Raw genomic sequence first — 22,155 nt, 5'->3', positions numbered from 1 at the left:
CTGTGTGCATGCACCAAATGCTCCCATTTAATTGGTTACAGGGGGTCACTGGGGTACTGGAGTATACCTTTAGCTATATTATGTTTATATTTAAATACGGCACAGTCCATATCTTATATAGAGTGACTGGTATTGGGTGAGCCCGTGGCTACATCAGTTTGGGACTTTTTTCTTGTAATGCCTTAAATTTAAATCTAGGTTTCTGAAGGTAAATACCAAAAAAATGAAAGTTTTGTGAAGTTTAAATACTGTTGACAATTATCTGACTAGAGCTCAGAATTTGTCTAGAATGATTTGTGTGTAAATACTGACTGAGAATGTATGTTTGTATTTGTACGTGTGTGTATAAAATATGTATATTTTATATAGTATTTTGTCGGTATGCTTGACAGTGTGGTTGCCCCAATAGGACTTTCGCATTTCAGGATCTTCACTATTAAGCCGAGTCCCTGAACGGTTTGTGTGTGCGATGGCATGTGAATCGAGATGAGATTGGGCTGAGATTACATGAAGTCACATGGCCTGGTTGCCTAAGTAACAGAAGTAACATTGCAAATCTTCCTTTTAGTTCGGCGTGATTAGCATGATTAAAGCAATAGAAGTAGTACATTATTCCGAGGCGTGCGACATCTTTGTTATTGCGCTCCTCTCAGCCCCGTAATTATGTTAATTGCCTCCGAGTTGGGGAAAATCATGTAAACAATGGAAGAATGAGCCGTATCGCTGGATGGGGGCAAGTGAGGTGAATGAGCGAGGCTGGCTGAGAATACGCATTTAAATGCATGTCACGTCCCCAATCTTCCAATGGGATGCGTGAGAATTACAACCCTTTAATTCTTACCAAACGGTTCATAAAAGTGCTATGAAATGCAGCGTATATAAAAGTATCATGCGTGAAATAAAAGGACCGCTTATTCAGTAAATCGGCTAAATTTGCTTTTTTAAAACTTTATTTTTTGTTGCAAATGGAACAAGGTCTGGACGTGTTGAGAATCGGTAACCTAAAATTACAAATGAAAAAGTGAAGTAACTGGCATTATTTGTGCTTCTGTCATAAAGGTCTTCATGCAATATACTTTGAATGCCGTGTAATAAACATTTATCATTGTAAAAGAGGATATTCCACACTTGGTTTTCCTGAAAAGATCCAAAAACAAAAAATGGCTTTGGAAAAAACTTTTTTTTTTTTTTTTTCTTTCCCATCTCTGGTCCTTCTCAGCTGGCTTTTGTGGTCATTTCTATAGATGTTATTGAATATCCTGTAGATTCCAGCTTTCAGGTTTTAAAGTGTTAAAATTTCAGAGCGTGAGTGCGGTAGATATCTGGTGGCAGAATGGTGGTAAAAAAATAAATTAAAGGACATTTTTCCCTTAAATGTTTCAAACTGTAGGGCTGTCTCAGTCGCGTCGTCGGTGGGTTATCGGGGGTGCTTACAGCGGCTGTATAGATGTGTAGACTGTACTTATACATATATGGTAAGAAACCGGAGATATGTTCTGTCGAGTGCTGCGTGTTTAGGAAAGTGCTTTGACGCGCAGTTAAAGTTAAATAACTTTGAGACGCGTCTCTTCCTGCTCATTGTATCGCACGGTTACACCGCCCATCGGCTTCCTGCGAATGGAATAATAATGACGTCTGTTTGATGGGGATCCCTTTAGGAAGGAGCCACGATACTCTCGGGATTCCAGCCAAAGGATTTCTGTGCCGCGTTGATAATAAATTATTGCAGTAGGGGGCAGTAAGACCTCACAAATGCCAGTGACTTTCAAATGACTTGCATGGGAAATGCACCTGTTCCTTCTATTCATTGATCGTAATACAAATAAAATGTTTCTGGTTTCTTTGGATGAACAGCAAGGCCAAGGATCCAAAAGCATTATCGGTGAAAGGGTGTTCCGAGTAAATGTTGAATGTGTATGTACAGAAGGTACATCAACTTCATTTGGGTCACTTAAGGCTTTAAAAAAAGCTTTACTGCCCCCCCCCCCCGGCACACAAGCGTGACGTTTATCAGTACCCTACTAACATGTATGTGGATGTTATCGTTTAACATGTTTGGGGCACACCGGGCACCAGTCTGACCTGTTTCTTATACTGTTACAGGGGTTTAAACGCGAGAATCTGATGTTGGGATAGTTTAGCGCAGATATTAATACTTTATGTATTAATTGGTATTAGGCATTTTTAAATAATATTTAGTAGTACATTGTTACTTGGCAAGTATTTGCTGTGACCCAGCCTAATGTCTGCTTAAGCCCTGCATTGGTTGCGAACCTAAAGCTTTAACTTCCTAAATTCTTAACCTCTTGAGTCTTTTTAAACGTTCAACAAAGAAATTGGGGGGTCCAATGCATAATTTTGTTATTGGGGTTACAAATGAGAATTGTGCCGCCTCCTTCTCCCATATCTGCCTCTACTGCAACTAAGAACCATTAGTGTGTGCGCATGCTTGGTGCCAGCAGCCAATCTCAGCCAATAGCATCGGCTTTTACATACAATGCATGGGATTGGCTGCTGCTTCACACATTGAATTCAGTAGGAATTCACCTCCCATTGGCCAGAATGGCAGTACTACTGAGCATGTGCAAGAGTGTGTATTGCAGTATGCTCCCTTCTTTCAGTGCTGGCAGCTGGGGAGGGGATACATGCGATGGAAGAATGGCTGCACAGATTTCGTGCAATGAAATGCACTGGCATGCACGAAAAAATGCAATATTTAGCAGATGGAAAGAAACCACCGTATTGTATTCCACACAGTCACAGAACATGTGAAAAAGCCTACGTGCCATAAAGAGTTAACATTAAATTACATAACGAGTGATCTCTATATAATAAACAACCAAAATCGAAAGGCAGTAAATCAGAGAAATCAGTAAGCTCTTAGCAATTTCTTTCTCTATTATTATTATTATTATTATTATTGCCTTTTGGTTACTGTTGATTTATATGTGGACCCAATAAACCCAATACACGGTGGAGATCACTCATATACAGGGCCAATTAACCTCGACGCAAACACTGCAGCCATATGATTTGATCTGCTAAGCTATAGCGAGGCGTATGATTAGGGAAGCTGAGTGTGTGTTTAATACGGACACTTCTCTGAGGAGGAGACAGGATGGTAAATCGCATTTAGAGTTACTGGCAATCTTATAACTGTTCATCGACTCATGTATTTTTTTTTTCTTTCCTCTGTCTAGTTTTTCATCCTCTTGATAAAAGCAAGAAGAAACAGAAGGCATTATGACTGCCGAGACTCAAACACTGAATTTTGGCCCTGAGTGGTAGGTGGCTACATTTGCACATTCTCTTAAATGGAGTTTTTATGTATGTATGTGTGTGTGTGTCTGTGTGTGTGTGTGTGTGTATATATATATATATATATATATATGTGTGTGTGTGTATAATCTTTTTCTAGTCAACCAGTTTTAGTTACAGGCAATATTAGCCGCTTGTATGTTATTTTAGCCTGCTCTATTGGACAGCGTGTTAAACATTAGAAAGCTCACCCAGCCGGACTCTCTGCTAATGAAAGTCTTGTAGGAAGGGACTTCACTAGCGCTGCCATAAAGAATCAGCTCAGTGTGGTGTCTGAGTAGAGAAAGTCACCCAAAATATCACATGACAGGGACAGCCTCCAGAAGTTTGTCAATGCTAACCCATCACTGTATTCAGTGCTGTATTTTGTGCTCAAGGAGAAATATATAGTTTTACGAAGGGCTTTCCCCTTTAACGATACCATACAATTTTTAATTTTAGAAAAATATTTAGTCATATAAATGTCATGTTCCGGTAATGTGGTTTCTGGTATCACTTACACGACAGCGTTGCCTTACCTATGAAGATACACTGCAGTTTGTGTCACTTTTATGTTCATTTGTTACAGGCTCAGGGCTCTGTCTAGTGGGGGCTCTGTTATTTCCCCACCCCTCTCCCCAGCATTGCAAAAGTACAAACTTGCAGATTATCGGTACGGACGGGAAGAGATGTTAGCACTTTACCTAAAGGACAATAAGGTGAGATTTCATCCATTCGCTATTGCCTGTCTAGAAATCACACCAGTTCAGCGTTTGCAAATGAAGGGGAAATTGTCACGAACCCCCCCCTCCCCCAGGTAGTGATGTTTTAAGGCATGTCCCTGTCTGCTGGCTAAGAAGCATTGGATAGAAGACGATGGTCCAGGAATCTGTTGGATAGAATGTCAAACTATGTATAGCATTTGTGTTATAGGTTTGCAAAGAAAATTTAATTTAAAGAGCGCCAGCGGGTTCGGTAGCGCTGTGGTGCAATGAGTGTGTTTTCCATTCCTCGGATAATCGATGTATATATTCTCCAGATTCCTTCAGACCTCATGGACAAAGAGTTCCTGCCAATTTTGAAAGAGGAGCCCCTGCTACCATTGGCACTTGTCCCGTTCACTGAGGAGGAGCAGGTTGGTTTTGCATATGGCAGCTGCCCCGTTGGCTTAAAAAAAAAAAAATTGTCGTGAAAACCATACTTTGCACAGAGATTATATATAATCTATTACACGCTGTGTACGATGGTTGCTTAAAAATATTTTTTATACATACTTTAACAGTCAACTTATGTTTTTTTGTTAACTTTCTACAACATGCATTTTGTGAGTATCGTGCACAATCCAGGTTATGTACTTTGTAACATCCTTATCTTCTGTACAGGACCCAGCTATCTAGTACATTTAATTTTTTTTTTTTTTATAGTAGTTTAGTACAACTGGGGATCAACTGATGGTGTTTCTACATTTCTTTATCCCCCGACAGAGAAACTTCTCAATGTCTGTGAACAGTTCAGCCGTGCTGCGACTCACGGGGAGAGGCAGCGGCGGAGGTGGAGGAACGGTGGTAGGGGCGCCTAGAGGTCGGAGTTCCTCCAGAGGCAGAGGTAGGTTGAGGAGAACAGATCTGTATATTCTGTGCGCGTTTGGAGGATTCCAAGATGTTGGGGACAGGCCAGTCCCTTCAGAAGAAACTGGAGCCAGAAAAAAAATTCTATGTGACGCTCCCTATCAGCATTCCGAACCGGAATCCCACACGGTCAACTTTACCCCAGGCGCGTGGTGGAGGAGATATCCAGCGCCTTATTATCTTGTGATAATTAGTGTTGTGAGCCAGTCATGCAGTTTTAAAGATTGTCCCCAGCCTTCTTGAACAGCTCAGACTATCCGCTACATGATTTCAGTTGTGCCTGCTCCCCGTGCATCGTTCTTGCAGACTCTGACTGCAGATTATTATTTTTACATTCTGATCACTGATTAGTGACATTTGAGGTCATTGGTTGTTGCTCAGATTCACCGATCAATGTCATTATTCTACGCTTGTCACTTATAAGTGATCTGAGTGGCTTATTTTTATTTTAAAAGATTCTATTCAGTTGATCAATGATTTAACGGTCTCACTGATCCTAAAACGGTGACCTAATCTGGTGGGTGCCTATTATCCATCAGCAGTGGATGCTCAGAGCTATTCTCGTTGTGGCGACATTGTTTTGAAAGCACGGATGTGCACTTATGCCCTTTTTCCATAACCCATTCATCCAAGCATCTTGGATTTGTGTTGTTTATAATCACAAAGCAGTAGATCGCTTTGGTGCTAGAGCATGTATAAGAACTTCCGTGGAGGCCGAGCCAAAGCTTGTCAAATACTTGCATTATTTTAGATTATGCGGCTTGTTCTTGCATTAAAATCAGTTTTCATCGTCGTGATATTTTCCCTTTAAATAGCTCAGAGTTACCCAGAATTATGGGCAATGGTTTACATCTTTATAAAGCTGATTACAAAGTGACAACATTCCTAGGCAGTTTGTGATGTAAGCCCCTGAAATTAGTCAATCGTTTCTGGCAAACGGCAGATAAGTAGCAGCACAGCCGCGGGGAACAGTTTGTGCCGTCTGTATGGGCGGCTTGGCGGGCTGTCTTATTCAGTGAAAATCTTTCTTGCTGTCAATTACTTTCTAAAGGTGGACATGGACCTCATTTATTATATATTCGATAACATTACAATTACAAAAAATGTTTTTATATGAGTAGCACGGATGGTGTGTGTGTGTGTGTATATAGGAACCTTGTGTTACCAGCCCCAAGCCACGATTCCCACCTACAGCATGCTAGTAAATGTATTTGTTTAATTTCTGTTAAAGTACACCTTTAGCTATGTTTTTAGTCATTTTTTTGTAGGTAGAATCAGTCACTTTGTGGCATTTAGTTAAGTCTCCACTGAGTGGCACTGTTCTTGTTCCACGAAAAAATGTGGCGTGTAGATACATTTCCTAATATTTCCATCCGTTTAACGTAATAGTCATAATGTGTTGTGATTTTGTGGGTTTTTTATTTTTTGTATACCGTTGCCGGATCTGGTGACTTTTCAGTTTTTCTCCATTACCCTGGGATATAATGAGTGTTCAGCACAGTAGTTTCTGCACGTTTTACAGGGATCTGCATTACTGAAGTATCGGCGACGTGCCTCCCAAACCATTACTGCTTTAGTACAGATCATTTTAACAGATGAATTTAGTGATGCCAAACAGTTATTTTTGTCTGTGCGAAGTACATTATTTGTATTTGTATTTATAGAGCGTCATCATTCTTTTTATTGCTCCGAAGTCCAGCACAGAGTACACGTCCAGAGAAACGGCTGCTGCAAACATCTAGTTGGTTAAGGGGGAATTTAAATGCCTGCTGAATGTTAAGTTAAGCCTCTAATGACATGATGAAATTATTAGATCTGCCGGATTGTCTCTTCCAATCTACGGGGAAAACCGTGTTTAAATGTTTACACGCGGCTCCTGATATCCCTGTGACCATTTCTGCAAGTTGGGAATACAAACCCACAACCGTTCTAGTACTTGATGGCGATCCGATTCAATAACCCTTCTGTGGGCATTTTGTCACACATTGTTGTCTATACGTTTATCCTGCTTTCCCCGTTACCGGTGGTTGTTTTTTTGTGATGCGTCCCTTAATGTTTGTCTGTTTCTAAAGTCTACGCCATCATCGTACTGCGTACCGTTCTTATTCTGTTCCTGTCTCATGTTGGAAGTTTTACGCTGTCCGCACCGTGTACAGCACATTAGCTGTGTGGTTCATGTGTGTAGACTCCTTCTAAAATCAATGCAAAACGCTTAACCTCTTATGTCGTAGAATAGAATATTGTATTCTATGTTAACACACCTTTGGTGAGGGTAAAGGATCCTTTAGCACTTTTCATGTGTTTAACCTGTTTTTTTGTGTTCCTAAAGGCAGAGGCAGAGGCGAGGGTGGTTTCTACCAAAGAAGTTTTGATGAAGTTGAGAGTGGATTTGGCCGAGGGGCCCGTGAAATGCACCGGTCACAGAGTTGGGAAGAAAGGTGAGTGTGTGGAGGATTGCTGGATAACATGGCTTGCCGTGCTTGGAAAACTTACATCGTTAATGATTGTCCAAGAATAGATGAGGATCTATTGGATGTGCTGTCTGGATCCTTAAATCAAAGACTTTGTAAGGAAGAAAATATCTGAATGAGGTTTTCAATGTTTGTAGGATTCAGGGGGGGTTTGCTCAGTAAAGTATGATGTCACGATGTTACTGTGCACACCGCTGATGTAAGTGGCTTTGAATGCACTAGTGGAGGTAGGACTTGGCACTTTGACGTTACATGTTTTAAGTGGGGCTGTTAGTAGGAGGGATGGCACCATTTGTCCTGGTGTGCTGATGTGACCCAACTCAAATGTTCTAAGCAATAGTGCAAACTCACGATACCGATGTATGTTTCTGTTTGACACGTATGTATTCTGTATACTGTAAAGTCTTGGGTTCAGGATAACTGTATACCTGCGCCATGCAATTTCTTTACCATATTCAGATCTACTACTTCTGCTCACAGGCTGTTCCGTGTATCGATCACCCCCTCAGGAAAATTTGTACTTTGCATCTAAAACTATAGCTGTTGAGATGTTTTTTTGCTTTCTGGTGGTAGATTACTCAAAGTAGCTAGGGTATACACTGAACCCTTTCTCATTTTGTTTTCGTATTTTCTACCTTTCCAGGGGTGACAGGCGGTTTGAAAAACCAGCACGAAAGGAACAAGGTAGACAAAAAATAAATGTTTTAGATTTATATTTTAAGTGAGTGAATGAAGAGTTGGTGTGAAACCTGATTGCATTCATTGCATATTGCCCTGGATGCAACATCAAACACTGGGAAGAGTGAGGATGATTGGAAGGCTGGAGGTTAGCCCTCTGGGCCAGAAGGTGTTGTGAATTTAAAGCGTGAATAGTAAAGGACATCTCAGGGGAGGGGGGGGGCAAGGACTGCAATATACACCAGTAAGTGTTATTTTACATAATAAAGCATTACCACATATAAGCTTTCCATTCACTAAAGACGCGGTTTACTTTTTGTCTGCTTTGATGTTATTGATTGCATGGTATGGTTGTAAGTGAATATTCTGCTATCGTATAGCAGACTGTTTGATTTTGTCTCCATGTACAACGTGCTTATGATATTCTGTGTATTATGGTGGCTGTACTGGTTTAGTGGGCATCTGTAATTGTAACACTGGTCCCAGAGTCTGTGTAGTTTTGTGCTCAGACACATTGATCAGCACCAGGGAATCAGCTGGAAGCGCACAGTTTATTCAGGTTTATTGTCAGAAGTATATGCAATGAATGTTACGGGGCCGGCCTCCCTGCCATCCCTCGGCTTCTTCCTGCTCTGCCAACAAGCCTCTCTCTTTCTGCTCTTCTCTGGTAATCCGCTAGCTGGGAATTGTTAAGGGTTAGTACAGCAATTCTACTAAGAACACAGCCAGATTCAACAAAAGATTAAAGGGAATGCATGTGCTTTAGCATATTTTGCATGTGTATTAAACTTATGTATGTAAAAGAACGGTTTTAGTTTTCCCGTTGGATATGTACAGCTTTGGGCACCTCTACGTCTTGGGTGTTGTATTGCTCCTTGGTAGAGTATAGTGTGCTCCACTTTAAAAGGACAATCTGCTAGAATAAGCCAACCGTATAGAACAGCGAGGTTTAGCTTCTCAAATGTCCATTGTTTCATTTGCACGTGTTGCCTTTATGCACAGTTGCCTGCTTTACAAATGCATACATATATATATGTTATTGTATGAGCATGTCCACAGTTTTTGCACAACATTTTGCCCCTTAAAACCTACTCTGTCCTTCTCTCTGGAGTGCTCTCACTCCTCCGAGCGATGCTGTATTGTTCACGTTGTTGTACATGTCGGCTGGGCAATGCCCTATAGGCCCCTCCTGCAGCAAAGGCCATACAGTGCATGTAGTCCTGCAGTAAATGATCACAGAACAGTCTTTGGAGCCTTAACACCACCCTCATTTCCAGTGTGAAAATCCTTTGGAGAAGGGTCAGCTTGGTTATTAAAGTGAGGATGGCTGAAAGGGGAAGGACAGCAATGTAGTGGCAGGCTATTACTCCCCCAGGCCAGTCTCGCAGATTTGGAAGGTGGCCGCTCTTTGCCCATTAGCACAGACTTCCAGTTCAGTTCTGTACGAATGTCTGTGTGACGCTTGGGGTAGCTCCGGGAGCGGCCGTCCAAATGATTCCATGCAGATGCGATATCCTCCTTCAGCCTGTCTCATTAGGCAGGGTGCAAATCGATGGCCTTGGAGGATCTCGCTGGGCAGATAGGACGTACGACTCTGACAGATTTCCCCTGATGATTCCTGAGTAGCTGATAAGCAGACGACTAACTCCAAGTGAGCAGAGTTGGGTAATGTCTCTCGCTGAAGTAGGGTTGCCAAGGGACTTCCTGAAGATAGGCTATGATTGTAAGTAAGTGGGAAGGAGAAAAAGGGGCACTCTACCCCGCTGTTTTGACTATCCAGTGAAAAGTCCACGCTAGTCTGCTGGATTTGCCCATCACCCCTCTCTTGGTAGAGGATTCCACTCACTCTCACCATGGTTAATGGACTTGGCCGTGTATTGGCCACCTGGAACATAAGACATGGCTTGCCTTCTGGACTTCCCACCACTGCCAGCTTTGAGAACAGTATTGAGGGGGATCGATTCTTAGGACGTGCAATTTTTGCTACAAACACACCTGTGGAATATATAGTTTTGTAATAAGTATCAATGAGAATACAACAGAATACCTTACCACCCCCCCCTATTTTTTAACTTGTTGACTTTAACTCAGTGTACTTGGTCACGCTAACCCACACGTTCCCCATAACAATTTGCAAGCAAGAATGGAATTGGCTCTGACCTGTAATGAAGGCTTCAAGCATTAATCCCAGAAGCATCTGTATTGCCAGCAGTGCAATGCCACTTGGGCAATCCGCACTGGGGAACATGGTGCCATATCCAATGGTGAGCTGCGTCTCCAGGGAAAATGAAAATGCGGCAGTGAAGCTAGTGATGTATTTAACACAAATAGTGTGGTTCTCTGGAGGGGCATCGTGATCCAGTGCCAGGTCCCCATTCATCCCTGCCAGGAGGTACCAAAACACAGCAAAGAGAAGCCAGTGGGCCAGGAAGGAGGCAGAAAATGCCAGCATCATCCAACGCCAGCGCATGTCCAGTAACAACCCCCAGATATCACGCAGGTAGGACAAGCCTTGGCCTTGCATTCCGACAGCCGTTGTGGTGCTATGTCCATCTTTGGTCACCAGCCGGTGAGAACAAGAGTTGAGTAAGGTGCATTTTGGGGACCTATTATGAGGTTCCTCCTCCCCGTCTGTGCCGACCTGCAGCACCACTGTGAGAAAAGGAAAAGTCACATCAAACTATGTATAACATGCGTTCATCTTCACAACGAAAGGGGTGGTGTTTTTATTTTTCAGTTATGTTAACTAATGGACTGTGAGTCTATCAATGGTGGTTAGGGTGAGAATGAAACTTTTTTTGTGCTTTATTCACAGATATAGTGAGCAGCCACACTGCTACAATCAGGAATATGCATGAAATAGCTTGTCACATGTAGTAGAATATATATATTTTTTTATTTAGTGTAAAATCATTTTAAAAAAAAAACAAAAAAAACTTGTCACCGCAGCAGCTTATCTATCTATAGTGTGTCACTCAGGCTGTATTAAAATAATTATGTTCACAAACAGTGACACACTATAGATAAGCAGCTGTGGTGACATCTTATTTTAATGATTGTACACTAGATTAAAAATATGCTCTACATCTGTCATGGTCATGAAGTGAGCTGGTAAGAGAAGTACAGATAAAAAGGATGTTTATTAGCATGATACGTTCTCAGGATAGAGCGTAAAGCTAGCATTCTATGGTGTGATTGCACCATTAGAAGAAAATACAGAACCCTCTGTGATCCCTGCAGAGAACGGATGGCTTCGGAGAATGTAAAGTTAGCAGCGAGGGGCAGAGAGTGCGGGAGAGTGTTATTTAACATACGACATGCTGTCACAATGAAGAGAGCGGATAGGTCGTCCTACGTTTATAGCGAGCAATCATTCCGGAAGAACAAGAAGAAAACATGGCATTCCAGGTGTGGAAAGTCCACTGAGGTGCCCGTTTTTTTACTTACTTTTCAGCTTGTCAGAGACCTGATGCTCCACGTGTGCCACCTGTCACTGTGGTCCTCCCACAAACATCCGGTGTGATGGGATAATGTGCTCAGCGGCTTTGGCAGAGAGACGCTTCTTCCCTTCTCGGCGAGCTTTTTTCTTGTTTGCTTACTATGTCGCCTGTTTGCCGGCCAAAATGAACAGAGTGCGTGACACCACACATCAATTGCATACTCATAACTTCTACTTCAGCGGCCTTACTCTTTACCCGAGTTACAGCCGCCCTCATTTTCACTCATCTCCACGATTTCCCTTTATCCCAGCCGCTCCCCTCCCCCCACCTTCGGCACCTGAGCTGTCTCTGGCTTTATTCCCTTAAGGCAAGCAGGGGCCTGTGCCTAGCTAACCCCAGTGTTCTGAGCTCTTGCCAGACCCAAAGGGAGGGGTATGTGCTGGGGAGGAAAAGTGTTTGTGTTATAATTTCACGCTCGGGGGTAAGCTGCTTTCAGACGCACACATCATGATGCTCATGTGACATACCCCGCTGCGGGAAAATATCCAGGCTTTGTTTGCTCTGGGATGCATGGGAGGGCAGGTAGGTTTCACCTGGACCTGACACCAACCTTTCTGCCTCTTACCGCTTACCCTGTCAGCTCCCTGCAGGCTCCGGCCATTAGTGTGTATTAATGACATTCTTGTCACAGTGTGACAAGTTAGAATAAGTACGCCATTCTCTCATGCTGTGCTCACAATCCTTCTCCCGACGGAGGAGATTATGGAATACAAACAAACCTTACTTTCCTTTTTTTTTTCTCTTCTCCCCAGAGCTAGCTTATTCTATAATGCCTTATACTTGAAAACGGCTCAAACATTGGTACATGGGGGTCTCTGCAGCTTCTGGGTGCGTCCCAAAGCCTCGCGCATACCTTTTCATTTCACCGTACCCAAAGTTTTTTTTGCGTGTCTTTGTGACCGTACGCATGATGGATAAGCCGCCAGTATCTCATACTAGTTCACGTTTAGAGAATATTGTGTAAGTAGTTCAAATGGATTTAAAGAAACTTTGACATTTACAGTGGCTAAATTAGTAACCATATCATTGATATAATGCAACATTATTGCTTGTTTCACTAAACCTAGAACAATCTTTCTGGCTGCCTGTACGTACTCCTGCGGATGTTAAGCTCCCATTAATACCAATGTTATCACACCTGACCTAATGACATGTCTGATGGCCCACCAGGGCCGTCACACACACATGAATAAACATAGTGCATTTGCTTTAGGGGGGAAGATCTTAATCTAGCATCACAGGGGTTAAGCGTAGGATTTGCTGAGGTTTAAGTATGGTTTCTAGCCTCCAGCTGCGGGCTCTCTGTCTGAATTCACTGTGAGACGCATCACATGCGCTGCAGGTGCCGGCCATCCAGGCTCGGGAAGGGTAGGGCAAAGGGATAAACTCACAGGGTTAACAGTGATTGGGGTCATATCTGGGCCTGCTTAAGCTGAATATAGTCAGAACGGAGACGGATGGGATGCTCTCGAGTAATACATTACATTTTATCAGTATTTACAGCGACATAACTAGGTAAAGCATGGTTTGCAGTAGACCATAACTTTGGCATGGGCTTCATGGGCCTTAAGGAGTCACTTACCGTTTATCAGAGCGATGGCGCTAGGAATCTGCCCTCTGTATAAAGTTTATATTTTCCAAAGTCTTGTCTTAGTTCTTCCACTTCTTTCTAGCTTCTTTTGTACATTCACAGTCTCCTGTGTTGTGGTTTTCCAGTCCCTGTCCACCAGGTCCCCTCTCGGTAGTGCCTTGTCACTCTTGGGCTTTATTCTCCAGTCCGGTATCGGTGTCCAGCATGCTGCGGTAACTATGGGGGGAGCCCTTGCTGGGTCTGGAGTCATAACCCACATTCCTGTGTTTTAAAAAATCAGGGGGCCGGGTTTGTTCGTTTCCACATTTGATTGGGCATCAAACCATTGGTGGTATGCCAGTAAGGGGGCGGTGTGTTGAAACTTTCTTCCCCACCCACCTTTTTTTTTTTTTTTTTTTTTTTTTTATTGGGCTCTGCACCGTAGGTCAGTTATCTTCAATTTAACAATCTCATTACTACTAACTTCATAAAAAGGGTTAATGGAGCAGCACGCTTTGTGGTATTCAAACAGAGCAGTATCTATCTTTACTGATGGATGGAGATTAAAGTTTGTAGAGTGTTATCTGTCCTCGATACAGGAGACGGCGTTCTAGCCTTCTAACTATATCTAGCTGCACGTGAGAAGGGGGACTCTGCAAGTCTCTCACTGTAGTGTGTTTATCGATTATAGCTTATTCGGCATAGAAAAGTTGACTAAATTTCCAATGTGGGAACCCAGTCTTTAAAGAAGTCGCAGCACTGCAGGGAAGAAAAGGTTACGGCGCAGGTCTTTGGGAGAATCGGTGCATTCAGTGCTATATAGCTGTTAAGCCAGAGGTCAATGGGGAGGTTCTTTGGAGGGGTTAGCTAAACCACCTCCTTGCTCCACAAGGTTGGAGATTACATCCCTTACAGGGGAGAGGACAATAATTGTTGTACTTTGTGGTGATTTATTTGAACAACATCCCCCATGGTGTCATGGAGGATTATGTTCTGGGTAAGCAGATCTGTCCAGTTCAGGGAAGTGAAGATGGTTGCTGTGTGCACGGGCTGGGGGAGGTATGGAGACAAGGGGGAAAGCGCTCTGTTCATTTCAAGGGGAGCGAGAGCTTGTTTTCCACTGGACTTTGCTCGCCTCTGTCCAGTTAAGCGGATTGGAGAAAACAGAGACCCATTGTTCTTGAGGAGCAAAGCCGTCTTCAGGCCTGCGGTGCTGGATATTAAAGTAATGACCCAAATCCCACCCCCTCAGGGCTTCTGTTCTGTCACCCTGCCCAGCGTTTGGACCTCCTGCTGTCGGTGGCACGTCGGTGCATGCCCAAAGTGAACGGGGAAAGCAGAAGCTACGCAGGTGCTTGTCACACTGGCGACCACTTATTACCTATAGAAACCACTTAACCCCCTCTGCTGGCAGAATCCCATTTTTATTCTTATACAGAATGCATTTACGCAAATCTCCTAAACTAAACCGTTAATTGGCTGATTGTCTTCACGATGAGCGGCCGAGCTCCCAAAGCTGCTTGTCTTTTTAGACTAATTTAAATTAGTCACGTAACATTATTTTCTTGTCTGGCCTTTGCCTTTTTGTTCCCTCTTTGCCGCTCTTGCTCCGTAGCCATGCACACTAGAGACCCCTCTCCAGTTGGGAAATTTACGTGTATGCATTTGGAGATGATTTCCAGGTTTATGGGTTACTTTGGGTGAATCTTGCCTGCGATAGGAGAGATGTAAGCACGTTTCGGATTTGTTTGTGTCCATGTTCCTGGTAAAGCCCAATAAATCTGCCTTACCTTTTGAGTTTCCTTTAATCATCAGACGTACGAGGTAAGTCCCTACTTGGTGACCATTATAGGAAATGATCCCTTGATACACCAAGGTCACTGGGGATATGTTGAAGGTTGCATTTCACCGTGTAATGTTTCTTAACGGTTCATCTTCCTTTGTGACAATATTTTGATAAATAACAGAAAGCAGTTAACTTGCATATGAAAGCAAGTGCTAATGCCTTAGCATCATTCTGATAATAAAGCCCTGTACGTGGGCTTTATTAGTCCTTATTAATGTAATAATCTTTTAGATGTTTATTTTATAGTTTTGAACCCTGTTCATCCAGTCCGTTCTTGGGGGTAAGCTAATGCTCCTGGGCTCATTCAGGAGTGGCCGTTCACGGCGTGTTGTATTTTGATGTGGATCTTTAAAACGTTGCTAGGGGTTTACTAAATCTGTGCTTCTAATAAAATCAGTTATGTCCAACTAAGATGACTTTTTATAGGTGCAGGGCAGTTTCCCTTTATTTATGGCTTATTTGTAGTCTGTAGGAAGTTCTCCAGCTCTTGCAGAGCTCCCATGATGCATGTTCACTCTTGGCGTTATAGGATAGAGAGGGAGTTTTTGTACTTCCAGACATTCTGCTCGATAACCACTAACTTGGGCCCTATCTAAAGGATTATTCCATCTTTGTGCAGAAGCATCTGTTTTTTCCAGTGTATATTTGGACAATGCCTTCTCCGTTTGGTCGCCATCTTGGATTGGTTTTCATTACTTTTTTATACTAGAGATGGACCTTGTCTTGTGAATGTAATCCAACGTTGTGAAGATTTGGATTTCCAATGCAACCATTTCATTTCATATCCTATAAATACCAGAATGTGGGAATCGTCATGTAGGAGATGAGATTGACACGTGGCATTAAACTTATTTGCTCAAGAAAACTATTAAGCAGACCTTTCGTATATTATAAGTATGCTTTGCAGCTTTGTGTCCTTAAGCAATTCAAAGATCAAAAAAAAGTTACCCACCGGCTATTTAAGTGAGGAGGCAAGTGTGTTTTTTGGACCCAGCAGGCTCCTGTACTGTTGGAGACAGGCTTTTTCTGTGAATACCAGCAGGTGGAAGTCCACATCTGCAGGTAAGTTAAGGACTTTCTTCTTCTAGCAGTTTAAGAAAACAATTCTTTGCAATAAACTTTTGATCAGTAAAAAGTCAGCATATCCATTTTCTTAAGCGCTCAAAAAAAGTTTCATACCACTTAATTCTCCTTCCATGAAAGAAGATAGGATAGCAACATTATTTTACACGTGAAATCCCTTTGTAGAAGTTCACTCTGTAGATCACAGAATCCTTCTACTATAGTATATATAATCGCTCAGGCTTTTCTCTGTGAAGCCTGTCCAGCAGTGAACAGGTGAACATGTCCACTATAAACATTGTCCAGACAGAGGTCTTGATCCTGTGTTCTGCCCCCCTGCTGGAAAGCGGCCACTTCACACAGCTTCCGACACACACACTTCTGGTAACTTTTTCCATAAACATATTTTTGGCTACAGGTCAAAATGCCCCACTAATGAGGCCTTGGGCAGGATCCAGAGTTTGTGCTCCAGCTCTGACCAGCTGCTGAGGACTGCTAAGACTGCACTAGAAAGGGCGTGCGTGTGATATAAGAGGGAATGGCGGGGAATGGAAGTGATGAGAAATGGGATGGTGTTTATGTGGAAATGGGTGAGTCTTTGGCGTTGGCTCGCTGGCATGAGAAAACCAGTTAAGGGTTATAGACTTAGTGGTAGATGTCATTTTAGAACAGCATTAGAATTCGGTGTAGAGTGTTCTGCTTTTGACAGATATATTTCTGTTTTGTTATTATGAGAAGTCTGCAAATTGGAGTTTCGCAGGTACCTTCAGCTTAAACCGTGTTAAACCTTTGGCTGCAAGGCGGCTAGCAGTGCATTATTTTGGCTACAGGGTTAAGTGTTGGGTGGAAATGTTTTGCTGAAGTTACCTGTGAAGTGTGTTTGTACCATGTTCTTTGTGCATGTAACATCTGGGCCAGTGCCTTTTGACTTACTAGGCAGTTACCTTTTCCTTAGTTCGACCGGCATTTGAAGATGCGAGCGTAGCACCTACTGTGAGAAAGCACGAGTTTGTACGTTCAGAGAGCGTGCGCTGGCGCAGCCTCCGGGAGGAGTTAAATGGCGAGGAAGAGGAGGGTGGAGGTGTGTGGCGAACTGCAGCACCCAGAAGGGAAGGAGAGAGATGGCGCTCCAATAGTCCAGGTTAGTATATACAGCCATCTTTGATTAAGGATGCATGCTGCCCGTTATTCTAATGGTAAAGTAAATTGGACCCGTAGAGCCTGTTATGTCTGGCTGTAAATACCGTGTAGGATACAGTGCAGGAGCCTCATATTTGCGGAATATAATATTAGCTTTTCACTTAGTATAGAGTATAGACTTTCATGGTGGGACATTCAAACGCATTCCATCGAGACAATAAAAACTTCTTGTCAAGCCTCTCATGTGGTCACAGGTTTAGAAGCCAGAAATGTGTCTCCTAATTTGCCTGCCTGGCTCCCGAATCCTATGCAAACTTGTCAAACCACTGGTGTAGCATTCTCAATGGCACGTATAACGAGACATTAAACCTCATTCAACTAAATGTTAGATATATATTTGTTGCAAAACAAAACCCAGGTCCTGATGGAAGGCTAACCTTGGTGAGGGTTGGAGCTGTTCAGAACCAAGTGTTTGAATGAGTTTTGAATGGTGGCCGTTTTTGGATAGTAACCAAGATTGGGTGTGAAACCCCGCATACGCAGGCGTCTGTGTAAACTTGTTTTGAAAGGACTCCCGGAATTTACTGTCACAGAGCAGTTTGATTCAGTGCAACTATTTGTATGGTTATGTCTAGGTAATGGCTTTTTGGTATGGGTTTGAGTGTCTCTTGGGTCTTAGTTTGGTAAGGACTTGCTTAGAGGTAGTTTTGTTAATCTGGCCATTGAGGGCATTTGAGCCACCCGTTGCTGGAATACCATTGTTTAAGTTAAGTAAATATTCAATATTTTAATTTAGTATCGGGTTATATGCAGTGACATGGCTAGTCAACTGTTGCCTTTGGCGCCCGACCCATTTCTTGATTAGCGTTTTGTTATTTCAATGATAAGTGAAGTATTTGTACTGACCATCCGTATCATGTGAAAGAAGTCACATTACTTAGTTATGGTCAGATGAACTGGTCACTGATGGATGCCTCTCAGACCACACTGCCCGGCTATCCTTATCTATAGCCCAAAGCCTCCTGTTGGACACAGATTCGTTGTTCCAGAGACATGGTCTATTTGTTATGCGTTCACGTGGCATGAAAGAGGATACTTATGAAAAATAACTACACGTTTGTATTGAAGAGGTATCTGACCAACTATATGGCATCTGCTGGCCTGGTGGATAAGAATCTATTGAATTGTGCGGTGGAGTACGTGACACTTGGAATGCAGATATAGCCAGGGGTCGAGCACATGGTAGAACATGAGTCAAGTTGGACACTGCATGAAAACAAGAAGCCCCTATTCTCTAAATCAAATGGTAAAAGTTACTACTCCTTCAGCAAGTATTCATTCAGATGGTGGTGGTAATGCCCAGGTTGCAGCGTTTTAAACTTGCCCCTGACAGCTGCAAAACTGAAGAAGGTATGAGATCTTTCAAGCAAAATAGATGTGCTTTATATGTGCATGTATATTGTATGTTTGTGGGGTAATTTAGAATTTTTTTTTTTCTTTTGAATGGAATCTCTGTAATCTTATGGTAATATTTGAAACCTCTGCATGAGTGGTTGCCTGGTTAGGCAAATATTTGTTTCCATTGTCCAGTCTTGTTCATGTCAACATTTTTACCATCCTTGTTCAAAATGCTGTGAAATATACAGATTTTCTTATTTTGTGGTGTAAGCAGCTGGTGAAGTGGTCAGTATACTCATCTAGGCAAAGCTTATCATGGAGTAAATAAGCATGTCCGTTCATGGGTTTTAACCAGAGGGCATGTCATGATTCCTCGTAAAACGGCTGTTTTAATCTGCTCCAAACTTATTTAATGGTTTCTAGGAGTAGGGAGATCACTAAGGTTGGCAGAGCTTTCTTCTGCTCTGGACCATTGCACACTGGAGTAGCTCCATAGCAACTACCTGGAAACGGGCTTCCAGTTTGCCTACATCTGGTTACAGGGAGTCATTAGTAAAGTGCTAGCTCCTGAAACACCGCATCTAACAGATTCACGGAAAATGTCCCTGTCTTATCTGCTTCTCTCTTGAGGTGAGTGTCAGGCCTCAAAAATCAGTAGTTATAATAATGGAATAGGCCTTTTGTGTAATAGATCCTTTTTTGCAAACTTATTGAAATGTGGCCCTTTAAATACTTATAAATTCTGTTCTGATTTGTAAATTATTGAGGATTACCTTTTAAGAATACCAATAATTCTTTGTAGCGTCTTCATTAAAGGAACGCTTAAAGGAACAAGAAATGTGTACCAACCTACCCCCACACCAGGGGGTAGGCAGCACTTTCCTGCCATTGATTAGCTGTAGCTTCTACACAAGGTGATTTTTTTTTTATTTTTTTTTATAACACAAGAATGCAAATTAAAGAACTCTTAATTGTTTTAACGGCAATATTCATTACTCTGATACTACAGTATATACACACATGCACTGACTATAGTACTATACATATACACACATACACATTGACCCTGACACTACGGCACACACACACACACAGACTCACATACACTACTCCCCCTCCCCTCATGTAGGCCTGCCATCCTATTCTTTTCCTGTGGGGATGCAGTGAAGAGACCAGCAGGAAAGCAGAGGGTGCCACTTTCACTGCAAAACCCTGAGCGTTAGGAAGCGGCTTCTATCCGCCATGGCAACCTGGTGCCCAGGCTTTGTTGAGCCTGGTACTAATGCATTTATCCACTTTAACAAACATTGAATTGTTTTCTCCAATCATTAATTGTATCAGTTTAGCAATATAGTTATCAATTAATAACTTCATTTACCAATAATTGAATGCATTAGTTTATCAGCTTATTAAATGGACTTTTACAAAGTTTACAAAGCTATCATTTTTAAAAAAAAATATTTAAAAAATGTATTGATCAATAAAAAAAACAAAGAAACTTGTTACATATATTTTGTGAGATGCCTTTATCTTTAGATTAGGACATTTTTCTTAATTATATTTATATGTATTATACTAAAGGGGGCTTATGATGGTGGAGCATGTTGAAACTTAAAATTTATTCCAAAAAAAACCCCTGACCCCTCCTCCTTGTTTGGCTGTCACCTAGATCCAAATAAAATTTGGCAACCCCTAGGCTAATGCTTTCAACCCAGATTTGTGTGCGCTATGACCACAGGGCGAGAAGGCAGCCTGTATGTTTTGGTTTCCCCAATGGGTTAATGGAACTGTCTCCAAAAGTGTTGCACTGAGAAAATGTATTTTGAAAATCAGATTTATTTGCCACCGGTTATATGTTCCTAGTTGCTGATCATGGTATGTTAGGTGTGCCTTTAATAATTTTCTGTTTAGTAAAGATCTGTGGTGGTGGCAATTGTAGAAGTTATTTTATTTTAGCTGTGGATTATATTCATTGCTCTAAACACAGCAGAAGAATTCTAATTATGCATAAGCACTTTGCCGAGATTAACACCTGCTTTTTGTATCCAGCAACATATGATGACGTTCAATATTTAACTCTGACTTTGCCATTGCCATCGTAGAGCAATTTTCGAAACAATGGATATGTACAAATCTTTTTTTTTTTTTTGCTGACTTTTTTGACCACCAATGGGTCCACACACCTAATTGGTATGTATTGTTGCAATCAAAATTATTCAACCCCCATTGCAAATCAGGATTATTGTCAGCATTTATAGACTTTCAGCTGTTTACATTGAATAAATCAAACCAAAGCAATTGAAACAGCTCAACACAAAGTGGTTTGCCCAAATTTAACTGAAAATGCAACTTAGGACTTCTCCAGTCTCAAAATTATTCAACCCCTTAAATAGAATACCTCACAACGGCACCAATATGCAAAACAGATGTTGACTCAAGCTCACCTCACCGCATGAAATACCTGAACTGGTTTGTTGTGTATTATGTTGAAATGCATGTTAAAAAGACAGCAAATGAACATTGGTTACACTACCTGGATGGGGCAGAAAAAAAGAAAGCTATCAATGGCTGCAACCAGATTTCTGGGAAGGTTGAGAAAAACCCTCAAGTGACTGCAGAAGACCTGCAGCAAGCCTTGGTGGCAAGAGACACTGAGGTTTCAGTGAGATCAGTAAGGCACACACTAGAAGGTTTCCATGCAAGTACTTCAAGGCAAGGCATACACCGCTAACAGAAATGTTGGTGTTTTGTTCTGTGGAGCGATGAAACAAAACTGGAAGCTTGGGCGTCATTGGACCTTCCACCTGGAGAATGATTCCAAGCGTACCTCAAATTCCACCAAGACTTGGTTGCAGAAGAAGTCCTAGAAGATTCTACAGTGACCATCAGTCACCTGACTTGAACCCCATAGAAAATCTCTGGATGGATTTGAGGAAGATGGTTGCAGTGTCCATACCCAAGAATATTACTGAACTTGAGTGCGTTGCTCATGAGGAATGAGCGAAGATACATCAGGAACGTTGCCAGAAGATGGTGTCTGAGTATGCATGTCATTTGCAGAAGGTCAAAAGCAAAAGGGTGATCTATTAAGCACTAAAGATGCTTGCCATGAAGGAGTTGAATCATTTTGAGACTGGAGAAGTCATAAGTTGCATTTTCAGTTGAATTTGAAGCATTTGTTGTGTTGAGCTTTTTCAATTTCTTTTGTTTTATTTGTTCACTGCAAACAGCTGAAAGTCTGTAAATTGACAATAAACCTGATTTGCAATGGGGGTTGAATAATTTTGATTGCAACTGTATAATTTTATTACCTGGTGGTTTGTTGAAATAGCTGATGGTGAGAGTCACTGCTTCAGGGACCATCATGGCAGCAAACTGGGTCAGGATGTCAGATCATCTGGACTTTTACAAATTATGTATAATGTTCATGTGTTATGAATGCGAGTGTTGGGGTACTACTGTAATGGTAGATTTAGCAAAAGATGACTGAAAATAGAGTAGAACATTTTTCAGCTATTTTGGTTTCTTGTTATCCAAATGACCAAGAAAGCAAAATAGTATCTGT

The 22,155-nt window shown here is 42.0% G+C and overlaps 2 protein-coding genes across 2 annotated transcripts in view; one reads left to right on the top strand and one right to left on the bottom strand.

Moving 5' to 3' along the window:
* Positions 1–3,243: 3,243 nt before the first annotated feature.
* Positions 3,244–22,155, top strand: part of LOC149288245 (GRB10-interacting GYF protein 2-like) — a 33,916-nt gene continuing 15,004 nt past the window's right edge. Inside the window, exons 1-6 of the mRNA XM_089491989.1 lie at positions 3,244–3,284; positions 3,887–4,016; positions 4,337–4,432; positions 4,782–4,902; positions 7,255–7,363; positions 8,040–8,080. Coding sequence (XP_089348115.1) covers positions 3,244–3,284; positions 3,887–4,016; positions 4,337–4,432; positions 4,782–4,902; positions 7,255–7,363; positions 8,040–8,080 — 538 coding nt within the window. The remainder of the gene's footprint in view (positions 3,285–3,886; positions 4,017–4,336; positions 4,433–4,781; positions 4,903–7,254; positions 7,364–8,039; positions 8,081–22,155) is intronic.
* Positions 9,438–11,800, bottom strand: LOC149288246 (inward rectifier potassium channel 13-like). The gene is made up of 3 exons (XM_089492105.1): positions 11,770–11,800; positions 10,235–10,726; positions 9,438–10,069 (listed from the first exon to the last, which is right to left on the bottom strand). Exons 1-3 carry the CDS (start codon positions 11,798–11,800, stop codon positions 9,438–9,440), a joined length of 1,155 nt encoding a protein of 384 aa, XP_089348231.1.

The sequence above is a fragment of the Sceloporus occidentalis genome, unplaced genomic scaffold, assembly GCF_023333645.1.
Source record: "Sceloporus occidentalis isolate IW3139 unplaced genomic scaffold, rSceOcc1.0.p SCAF_53, whole genome shotgun sequence".
NCBI classification, from domain to species: Eukaryota; Metazoa; Chordata; class Lepidosauria; order Squamata; family Phrynosomatidae; genus Sceloporus; species Sceloporus occidentalis.
Note: the sequence above shows the minus strand (reverse complement) of the source record. Positions and strands in the feature narration are given on the sequence as shown.